Source organism: Furipterus horrens, unplaced genomic scaffold, assembly GCF_987537825.1.
Source record: "Furipterus horrens unplaced genomic scaffold, mFurHor1.1.pri manual_scaffold_5, whole genome shotgun sequence".
Taxonomy (NCBI): domain Eukaryota; kingdom Metazoa; phylum Chordata; class Mammalia; order Chiroptera; family Furipteridae; genus Furipterus; species Furipterus horrens.
Window position 1 is genome coordinate 92830659 of NW_028327175.1, and position 11178 is coordinate 92841836.

Sequence of the window (11178 nt, forward strand, 5' to 3'; positions counted from 1 at the left end):
TTTGAATGAGGCAGCCCTTCAGGGCAAACTCAAGTGGGCTTGTTGCCTCAGTCTGGTCCTGTTCCAAGGTGGGAGCAATTGAGAGGAGGGGTGCAGGGCTCTCAAAAGTGAGGGTCTTTTTCCTCTGGGCTTATTTTCTTGGGACACATGCTTGACAGTGTTTAAGGTATCTTAAACTGGAACTGCAGACAAGTCTTTAAATAGATGACACAGTCCACCTTTGCACCTACCTCCTGCCCCATCAAGTGTTGGTACTGTCACTTGGACACCTTTGGCTTATGGAGACCACCCTGAGCCTGGAAATGTGAAACCACCTGGAACCTGCTGGGCAAGGGGGCCCATCCAAGTTCAATTATAAGAACATTTTTATGAGATTGATTAAAGCTTGTTTTTTAAGCTGGGTCTCATTACTTAAGACACTCTGTGCCAAGAAGAGGATCTCTTGCTAGTGGCTGCACTAGCTGCCTGGCACAAAACTTTGATGTTGGTGCCTGCTTGTTCCCTTTCAGCAAATGAATCTCCGGAAGGGAAGTGATACTGCCAGTGAAAGGCCTTTTACTGACAGAAAAGTCTGGAAGCTTGGATTTAGTAATAGCCACCTCACAGGTCTTATCTCAAATGTTGGATATTTACTCAAATTCATCTGTTCTAGAAGATGATTAGTCATAGCTTCTCACCCTCTTATACTCCAAGTGTGATATAGGCTCACCATACACCCATCAATAAGAAACCAGTTCTGGCCTTCATGTCACTTCACTAAAGACCTTCCTTTGATGGAGGCAGGTAAGAGTACCAGATAGAGCTATCAGGACCTGTGCTTTTCCTCCCCTGGATCATTCCATTGAGCTTCCCTCAGACATATACTCCGGGGTAATGTAGAAGATGCTGGGAAAGGTACTGGAAGTCAGGGCTTCTGTTTTATACAGTAATAGTGTCAGGTGACAAAAGGCCAAAAGTGTTTAGGACACTCAAGGCAAAGGGCAGGAAAACACCTGAAAGGGTAGTGCTAAGTGACCACCCACCCACTGAGCTGACAAGTAATGCAGGTGCCCAAGGCTTCATGGCTTAAAACCCAGGGCTGTTGAACAGTCCCCCTTTGGGAGTGGGAAAGCAGTCTCATCCAACCTTGTGCAAGGGGACCTCCTGGAGTACAGGGAAAAGGCCAAACCAGTGAAGCGACCCAGTACCAGCCATCTTTTATTAGGTGTTAATTACAATATGAAAGGATTCAGGGGTACTGTGCAAAGATAATGGTCAGGGATACGGAATCCACACTGGGTCCTCTTCAGTGGTACTTGCGCCGCCGCTCATGTTCTGAAGTTAGAAAGGCAAAATGGTAAGTTAAAATGTACAGTGAAAGCACAAGATGAGAGAAGAACAGGCTACAATCACATAAAGCCATCCTGAGAATTCCTTTCAGGAAATTACCCAGAACCCAATCGCTGACGTGGGGACAAGTAGGCACCTGAGGTGCTCATCTATCCCCTGGTCAGCCTATTCCTTCCCAGAAAGAACACACACTCACTCAGACAAATAGCTCCCAAGAACCTGCATCACACCAAATGCCACAGGATGGCAGGGCTGGGTGCTGTCAGAAACAGCCATAAACCCAGTCAGTGGCCACTAATGACACTTTCTGGAACCTATTGGACAAGCTCCTCCTGGGTCTCAGGACAGAAACAGTTATGCTTTTCCAGAGCACTGCACAGACACCAGACTATACCACTTCCCTCTTTGCAAGGGCTGCTAAGAAAATGAAGCCAAAACTTCCATCAGCCTTTGGCAAAGCTTGCAATATCTTAGAGAATGCTTACTAAGTATTATCTTTACCCCAGCCTCGTCTTATTTTTCCTGTTTGTTCTCTTTGCCACAATTTTCTCACTTAATATCCTAAATACTATATTCTGACAAGTCCCTCCACTTCTTCAGCTGTCAGTAAAATGATGAACTTCTAAATCTGACAGTGAACCAATGCCACCCTCCCATGAGAAACCCTACTGAAAGCAAGGAAATGCAAGGGACACTTACTGAGTTCCTTATAAGAACGGCAGTAGTTAAAAAGCACATAAGCTGCCAGCACCATAGAAATCCCAGCAACACCCCCTTTCTTCACATTGATATACTTGTTGTAATACCGGTAGTAACCTGCAAACAAGAGAGGAGGTCACTGTCCTGCTTTGCTGTGAATGCTTCACAAGGTCGAGTCTGGCTTACATTCAGAGAACCAGTCTTGCTCTGGCTCTTTAGGCCAATGATCCTACATTCAAACACTGATAAAGGTTAAAGTACAAATGCCCCATAGCATCTTGTGTCCCCACAAGCCCAGGTGAAGCCCCATCTTGAGCCCACATTGATTCTGCCCCCACCCTTTGGCCTTGATCTTGTAGACTTGGCTCAGCTCCTCAGTCTTTGTTTCTACCTCACCCGCACCTCCAGCCTGGGAAAGGTTGAGAGGGAGAACATCAGGCTAAAATTACATAAAGCCATCCTGAGAATTCCATTCATGAAATGACCCAGAACCTGTCTGCCAGCAGCTTACTCTAAATCCGACAGAATCCAAACCTCAATAAGGGCCACTCGGTGAGGAGGAAGGCTTTGTGCGTTTTTGTTAGGTATCCCCACCAGTGAGAAAACAATGTCTGCCCTCTTGGGGCTCAATGGCTAGTAGATAGAAAAAGAATGAAATAGTCATAGAAGGACATAGTTTACAATAGTGAGGGATGCCTTGAAGGAGCACTGCAGGGAGCTGTGGGTATGAACAAGCCACTTTCATCTCCACTGAGTCAGGGACTAATGTAACCAAGTGTGGGGAAAAGTCTAATCTGAAGACACTCAGAGCAGGAGGAAAGATGGCACACAAGAGAGCCACAGGGAGGCCAGAATTAGAACACACAGGAGGGGAGCCCTGAGGAGGCTGGAGACCATGCGGGCCCCCAAGGGAGGAGGTGGGTCTTTATTCTTTGAACATAACATAGGTTCCACAGGACTATCTGACTAGCCCTGAACTTTAAAATGCACGGACCTAAAGGACAGGTCATTTCAAATATTCATTGTGGATGTTTTGCCTGGTAGGAAGATGAGCGTTATACTTTAGTCTGATATCTACTATGCTTCACTCATTTTTCTCCTAAAGAAGTCTTATGATGTGAAAGTGCTCATAGATACTTCTCTAAGATCAAGGAAACTACTGATTCCAAACAACAGAATACACTTTCTTGGCTAAAGTATCTCACAGCCAGTCTTTGAAAGGACCACAAATGGAAATTCAAGAGCTAACAAACTCTCCCTGTCCTCTATATAACTTACTGGTCTGAGACAAGGCCTTTACTACACAAAGTAACTCAGAGAAAAAAAGAAACCTGAAGAACCAGAGATCTGTTTTTGTTTACACATATCCATAAGGCTCTGACCTCTTTGAAATGCTCCAGCAATGCCTTTAGGAGTGAAATCCCGCATCAGTATCCAGCTTGGCAGCTCCCCTAGTTTGACATCCATGAGTCTCTTCTCCTTCAATGGTACTGATTAGGAAAAGCAAAAACAAAAACAAAAAAAAACACACATTGAAAAATCTCCCAATAACAAATGGCATCGTTTTGTGTCATTCATTTCATTCAATAAGGAGGCATTCAATAACATCACTACAAAGAAGCTGGACATAAGCAACATGAATAAATATGTCATACCAAATTCACTATTTTTTAATGCTCACCAGAGGACATTTTTTATTGCTTTTAGAGAGGAAGTAGGCGTAGGGGAACATCAATTGGTTGCCTCTCGAACACACACCAACTGGGGAATCGAACCCACAACCTTTCGGTGTACAGGACGACGCTCCAAACGAGCTACACCTGCCAGGTGTAGCTAATTCACTATTTTAATCCAGAGTCTCTATAATGGTAGAACTGCTGTAGTGACAGATTAGTTAAAAACAGGATTTTAATTAACAGCTTGCTGAAAATAACTAAAAAGAGAACTAAGGGCCATGAAGAAGAAAGTAATAAAGTGGAGGGCAGAACAGATTACTGCAAAACTAGTATTTACATATATTAGCTCATTTAATCTTTTTTGCCTTCAATTTTTTTTTATTGCTATTCTATTACAGTTGTCCCATTCCCCCCCGCCCCCATTTTATTTAATCTTTGAAGCAAGTAGTTGATGCCTTTATAAGGGGGCGGGTAGGCTCACAGAAGTTGGACAACTTGGCCAAAGTCACACAGCACGCAGGCAGTGGAGGCAGGATTCAACCTCAGGTCTGGTCCCCATGCTCCTGAAGCCAATCTGATTTCTACTTCAAGAATCCTACTGGTGGTGAAACAGGTTGCCCTATACTGACAAATACGTAAGGTTCTGCCTCTTACAACATAACAGGTGCGAGAGCTCTACTATCTAAGACACAGAGGCAAACAAACACTGGAGCCATCAAGATGAGGAGACAGAGAAGTATGGCCCAAAAGGGGAAACGGATCAAGGTTCCAGTGGGAGAACTAAGCGACAAGGAGATAGTGAACCTCACAGACGCAGAGTTCAAAACACTGGTGATAAAGATGCTCACTGGCTGACAGATATGCTTAAGTACAGACAACGCATAAGGGAAGAAGTGAAGGCTATGCTAAAAAATAACGAAGGAAAATCCACACAAAACCAATGGTGAAGGGAAGGAAACTAGGGTTCAAATCAATGATTTGGAACATAAGGAAGAAATAACCACTAAAGAATGAGGAAACAGGACTTGAAAAAAATGAGGAGAGGATTAGGAACCTCTGGGACAACTTTAAATGTGCCAACATCCAAACCATAAGGGAGCCAGAAAGAAAAGAGGAAGAGCAAGAAATTGAAAATTTATGTGAAAAAATAATGAAGGAAAACTCCCCAAATTTTGCGAAGGAAATAGACATACAAGTCCAGGAAGCAGAGAGAGTCCCAAACAATCTAGATCCAAAAAGGAACACACCAAGACACATCATAATTAAAATGCCAAAGGTTAAAGACAAAGAGAGAATCTTAAAAGCAGCAAGAGAAAAGCAGGGAGTTACCTAAAAAGGGGTGCCTATGAGACTGTCAGCTGATTTCTCAAAAGAAACTTTGCAGGCAAGAAGGGACTGGCAAGAAGTATTCAATATGATGAAAAGCAAGGACCAACAACCAAGATTACTCTATTCAGCAAAGCTTTCATTTAGAACGGAAGGGCAGATAAAGTGTTTTCCAGACAAGGTAAAGCTCATCATCACCAAGCTACTATTATATGAAATGTCAAAGGGACTTACTTAAAAGATCAAAATTACAAACTTTAAAATGACAACAAACTCACAACTATCAACAACTGAATCTAAAAAATAAAAACAAAACCCAACTAAGCAAACCAGAATAGGAACAGAATCACAGGTAGGGGATCATTTGGAAGGTTATCAGCTGGGAGGGGGAAGGGGGAGAAATGAGGAAATGGTGCAGGAATTTAAGAAGCTTAATTGTTTGGTACAAAATAGACAGGGGAAAGTTAAGAATAATATAGGAAAGGTGAAGCCATAGAACTTATATGCACAACCCATGGACATGAACTAAGGGGGGGGGGGGCTGCTAGAGAGAAGCGGGGTACTGGGCAGAAGGGAGCAAAGGGAAAAAAGTTGGGACTACTGTAACAACAGAATCAATAAAATATACTTAAAAAAAAAAGAATCCTACTGGGACAACAGATGTCAAATGACAGTAAAAACTACTCCAAATGACTCAGTGGGCCCCAGATTATATTTCAATGAAAGTCTGAGGGCTGAAGAGGAAGGGCTCCTAGTTGAGGCCATACTGTACTCATCTCTGGGCATAAAACAGGAAGGAGAGCCTGAGTAGGGGTAGAGCTGTGAGTATCCAGATGCTCATGAGAGAATGGTCTCCCTTCCCCTGTCCTCCCCAAGAGGTCAACATTAAAAAGCTGCTTAGCAGGTACCCTCTTCAGGGCAAGAAATCAAGGCCTAAAGTCCCTTCTTAAAGATGACCAGCCACAGGAGGAACCAGACTGACTCACCCCAAGATTTCTTTTCCATTTTGGGGATCCAAGGAAACACTATCCCCCTGAAGACTAGTCTCAAGAATCCACTAAGGGAAACCCCAAAGGTTTCCTGACATCTCCCAACCCTTAAGGGCAAGGACTGTCAAGCCATAAAGAGAAATGCAAGACTAACAGCAGCTTCTAATCTGCTACACCTTGTCTGAAAAGCCAGACCCCTGGCCTTGATGAACCAGACTGAGTGCTTGTCACAGCAGGCCACAAGTGACAGGTGGAGGCATAAGCCTATGACTTGCATACATGGTTTAAGGGTCATGGTTTAGGCTGCCTGTCCCAAACAAACTGCCCCAACCTTCCATCTAGATTCATCCAACAAATATGGAGCACCTACTGTGTGCCAAGCAGAACGCCAAGAACTGTGGATACAGCAGTGACTGCAAATGGGAACCTTGCTTTCAGAAGCCAACATTCTATCAGGGAAGACAACATATCCACTCATCCTCCTGGGTTCACCACAGTTGAGCCAAAAACCTTTCTGTTTCTCATATGCAACAGAATTATTTTCACCTGAGTGCCCCAGGTTCCTCATAAGATTATCTCAACTTTGACATCATCTCCTAAAAGGCCTCCTTCCCTTCTGAAGTGCGTGCCTGCACTCCCTTCTATAGAACCTGTGAGCTCATTTCTTTTTCTGTAAAATGGTTTATTCCAAGGCTTGAATGAGAATTTGTTAAAAGCATTTGGAACAGTACTCAGAATTGTAAACTGCTATTATTATTATTGAAATTTCATTAAGGTTTATGTGAAACTTTTTTAAGGAGTAAAGTGCAGAGGGGGAGGGGAGCACATAAACCATACTTTAGGACATTTTAACCACATAGGACTTCAGGGATTAATCTCACCCTTTAGTTCTTTTACAAACAGAAATCTGTGACTGGTAATATTTCTGAAATGTCAGATATTCTCAAATGAATTTTAAGATATGTTCAAAATCTCTCTGTTGGAGAGCTTAGTGTCAAACGATATTAAGCTCAACACCAAACAGTGTCCTCCGAAAATGACCTATACCTTCTCTATCACGTTGCCCATGCCATTTGTTAATTTTATTTAATAAGTACATATTTTATATTCCAGGTTTGTCTTCATTTGAATCAGCAGACTTTTAGTCCAAGGATTAGTACACCACATTTATTCCTTTTTTTTAAAGATTTTATTTATTTATTTTTAGAGAGAGGGAAAGGGAGGGAGAAAGAGAGGGAGAGAAACATCAATATGTGGTTGCCTCAGGCGCCCACCCAACTGAGGACCCGGCCCACAACCCAGGCATGTGCCCTGACTGGTAATCGAACGGGTGACCCTTTGGTTTGATCCACTGAGCCACACCAGCCAGGGCGCCACATTTATTCTTGAATAAGAACATATATAGTAATACCTTTGCTACACTCTCAAAACCTTCTTGCATGCTGTAAGGAGGGCAAACATGTCATTCTAAAACCAACTCTGGCTTTAAATATGGCATTGTGGTGGGGAGTGGTTATGAAGGAATAGATGGAACTAGAATAGCACAATGTTGCTAACTGCTGACATTGGGTAATAAGTACAAAGCACTCATTACATTATTCTGTTTCCTTGTTATTTTAAATCTTCCATAATAAAAGTTTTAAAGTGCTTTTGAAAACAGAACTATATTGGAGGAAATATGCAAAACGAGAACAGTAGTTTATATCAAAATATTTTTGACTGATATAAGGCGGGTGAGTCAAAAAAAAAAAAAAAAAATCAGGCCACTTCTGGGTCCGCTGAAGCTTTTTCACATTCACAAAAACTATAAAAACATATTTTGCATTCTCATGATCACATTCAGAAGATGGCATGGTGTGGCTTGGCATATCAGAGGAGAAAAAGCCAACAATCATTTTCTATACATTTGTATCTCTGTACTATGAAGAGAAGTTTCCTTAATCAAAATTAAGAAATTTATGAGCACAGAAAAAAATCACATTAGTTTTAAGAAGAACAAGTACAACACCATCACAAAACTCCAAGGGGCAATCAGATCCATTAGAGATACTTCTACATTTATTCCAGAATTTCTCTTTTAGTGGAAGACAAAGAACTCAGTGCTTGACAGCCATACTGGAACCCTCCCTCAGCACTCCTCCAGTGCTGCACAGCCCTCTGCAAGTCTCTGGTTCACACCAGTGGAGTGCAGTGATAACAGAGCAGTCTCTAGAGTCCAGTATTCTGAGTTTTGTGCTACTTTGTAGCTGTGTGCCCTTGGGCAAGTTACTGCCCTCTCTGTGCCTCAGTTTTCTCCTTTGTAAAATAAAGGTAAGAATAGTACCCACTTTGGTACTTAGCTTCAGGTACTGTATAAATGGGAATTACTATTATTTGTCTTTCTATGAGATATCTGAAGGTAGGTACACCCACATACACAATTCCTGGTCATGGCAGACTTTCAGTGAAGATTGTGGAAATACCACAAGTATGGTCTCATTTTATGACCTCAAGAAGCATATGCAACCCAGCAGTTTGCCAGATAGTAAAGAGTTTAGGATTTGCAGGCCACACAAGGCCTCTGTAATAGTCTTTTTTTTCTGGGCAATTTTTTATAAAAACATAAAAACTATCCTTAGCTCACAGACAAAATAGGCCTCAGGAAATCCAGCCTATTGACCATAGTCTGCCAACCCCTGATCTAACTAACCTATTGCTATTAGTTCATATTTTCATCACACTATTTACTAATAACTACTGGCGTTATGCTCTGGCAACAGACATCATCTACAAGATCAGCAGTACTTAAGAGACTTGGACTCCTATTCCCTCTCCTTGAATGATGCTGTATGTGCCAATGTGACATGACCATGCCCAAAGGTCAGAGTTTAAGCGTAAGGCAGCATTCCAAGTACCTTACTTGTACTAAGGTGTTAAATCCTTAGTCCATAGTGCTCTTCACAGCCCTCTGCTTAAATAAGATGCCAAGTCTCAATGCTTCCTTTTCACGTTTTCTTATTTAAACACAACCACCTATGGATAGTCTCATGCCCATTTTTACAGAGGGGAACAGCACCATTCTCATCTTTTCTATTCCCCTTTTCACTTATCCAGGCTGAAATTAAGAATACAAAAATTGGTGTAAGACACACCTTAGGTTAATCAAAACTCTGCCACTATCATGCTGGGTGATCTCAGGCAGACCACACCACATCGCCAAACGTTATTTTCCTCATCTTTATTATGGGATCAACAAGCGGTACTGACTTCTTGACAAGGCTACTGAGGATCTGGGTGTTATACGTGGTTTCCGCATTGTATATAAAAAAAATTAAATTAAATTCAAGTCAGCCCTGGCTGGTGTGGCTCAGTAGATTTGAGTGCTAGCCTGCAAACCGAAAGGTCACCGGTTTGATCCCCATAGGGCACATGCCTGGGTTGCAGTCCAGGTCCGCGGGTTGGAGGTGTGAGAGGGTCAACCGATCGATGTTTCTCTCCCTTTTTCCCTCCCTTATCCTCTCTCTAAAAGTAAAAAAAATAAATAAAAATCATATTTTTAAATAAGTCACTGTGTACAGTTCGATGACTGTAGAGATTTATACAGACATGTCACCAAAACGCCTGCTAGTCCTAAGATCATCCTTGTAATTCCAATTGTTTACCACAGGGCCGCAAACTCCTAGCTTTGAATCCCAGCTCGGCCCTCTCACTAGTGTGACCTTGAATAGGTCACTTCACCTCTCAAAGCCTGCCTATTCGGCGCAGTCAACATACATGCGTCCTTTCGTTGTCTCAGGCACTGTCCTAGGCATTACACTTCTCCTGAAGCTTAATTTGAACTTCAACTTTGGAAAGGGCACAATCTGCACGTATGGTTCTAGTGCAAAGCTCCTGGGTCGCGGCGGGGACGAGAGCAGCTATTCCTGAGCGGGAAGAGGGTGGGAGTCCCGAAGCGGCGCAGTCCCAAGCCCGCGGAGGGGCCTGGAGTGCAGAAAAAGATCGGCAGGCGCAGGACATTTGGCAAAGGGTTCGGTGCGACTTGGGTGAGGTGGCGGCGAGTCTTCAACGAAAGACAGGCAGCTCCGCAGCTCCCTCCCCTCCCACTGCGTCTCTGAGCCCTAACCCGGTTCCTGCTTCTAACCTCACCGGCTCTAAGCGGTTCTCGGTACTCACCGACTGACGCCATCTTGGAGTCCGGGGTGTCCCTTCTGCAGGGTCGCGCTAGGACTGCTGGGTAGGGCGCACGCGCCCCGAGGTCGCGAAGAGCAGAGGCTCACGGGAAGCAGGTCGCGTCTGTTGCTCTCACCTGGGGCTGCAGGTGAACAAGGCGAAGAGCGAAGTCTCTAGAGGAGAAAATCCCGGGTCCCTCTCAGTTGGGGACAGGGGTAGGAGTAGGGTTCAGCCTGGGTTCCCCATTCTAAGAAGGAAAAAGTATACTGGCTTTCTTACTCTGTCACCTTAAATTTGTTCTAAAAACTTGCAGGAGCACGTCAAGATCCTTCCACCCAACTGTGCTGGATGGGAGGTTAATTCCTTCTCTCAAGGAATTCACAGCCACCAGGAAAAGCTGTGCCCAGGCTTAGGTTCCAAGTAGGTTCGATTCAAGAGTACCTATGTGTCCCAGCTCTGGGCTGGGTTCTAAGTACAGAGGTATGCAAGACCCTAGGCGTTCACAATTTCAGCCCTTCTTTTTGCCAGTTCTTTTTCAGGAACAATGACACCTGACCACATTCTTATTTTCTGTGGAAAGGCTACGTTAACCATTGCTGGTTAAGCAATACTGACTTGGGCATGATGCTTTGATTCCCTGAATCTCAGTTTCCTTCTCTGTAAAATAGGGATGTAATGCTTACCTGGCATCTTTGTGGTAGGAGTTAAATGAAACAATGTGTGTGAAAATAAAGGACTAAACTGGGTGGATAGTAGGAATTGGACCAGTAAACAGATAGCTTCATTGCGAAAGTGACATGGGGGAGTTCGAAAATTTTTATCAGCCATTTATTCACTCACCAAACCCATACTGGTATTACTGGGCACTAGGGACATAAAAATCAATCAGATATGGTCTCTGAGCTCTAGGATCGGGTATTGTGCAGAAAATACATGTGTAGACTGGTGTGAGCACAGCTATAGATGTGTGCACAGCAAGAGGCTATATGGACTTCTTAGTGAGGGGAACG

General features: G+C 43.5%; 1 protein-coding gene across 2 annotated transcripts; it reads right to left on the reverse strand.

Moving 5' to 3' along the window:
- Window positions 1-1171: 1171 nt before the first annotated feature.
- On the reverse strand, window positions 1172-10256 carry ATP5MF (ATP synthase membrane subunit f). Of its 2 annotated transcripts, XM_090276670.1 has the most exons (4): window positions 10172-10256; window positions 3411-3518; window positions 2029-2145; window positions 1172-1314 (listed from the first exon to the last, which is right to left on the reverse strand). In XM_090276670.1, exons 1-4 carry the CDS (start codon window positions 10182-10184, stop codon window positions 1286-1288), a joined length of 267 nt encoding a protein of 88 aa, XP_090132796.1. In that variant the 5' UTR covers window positions 10185-10256; the 3' UTR covers window positions 1172-1285. The 2 variants fall into 2 exon arrangements, with proteins under 2 accessions (XP_090132796.1, XP_090132797.1); XM_090276671.1 differs by lacking the exon at window positions 2029-2145.
- Between the last annotated feature and the right edge of the window lie 922 nt (window positions 10257-11178).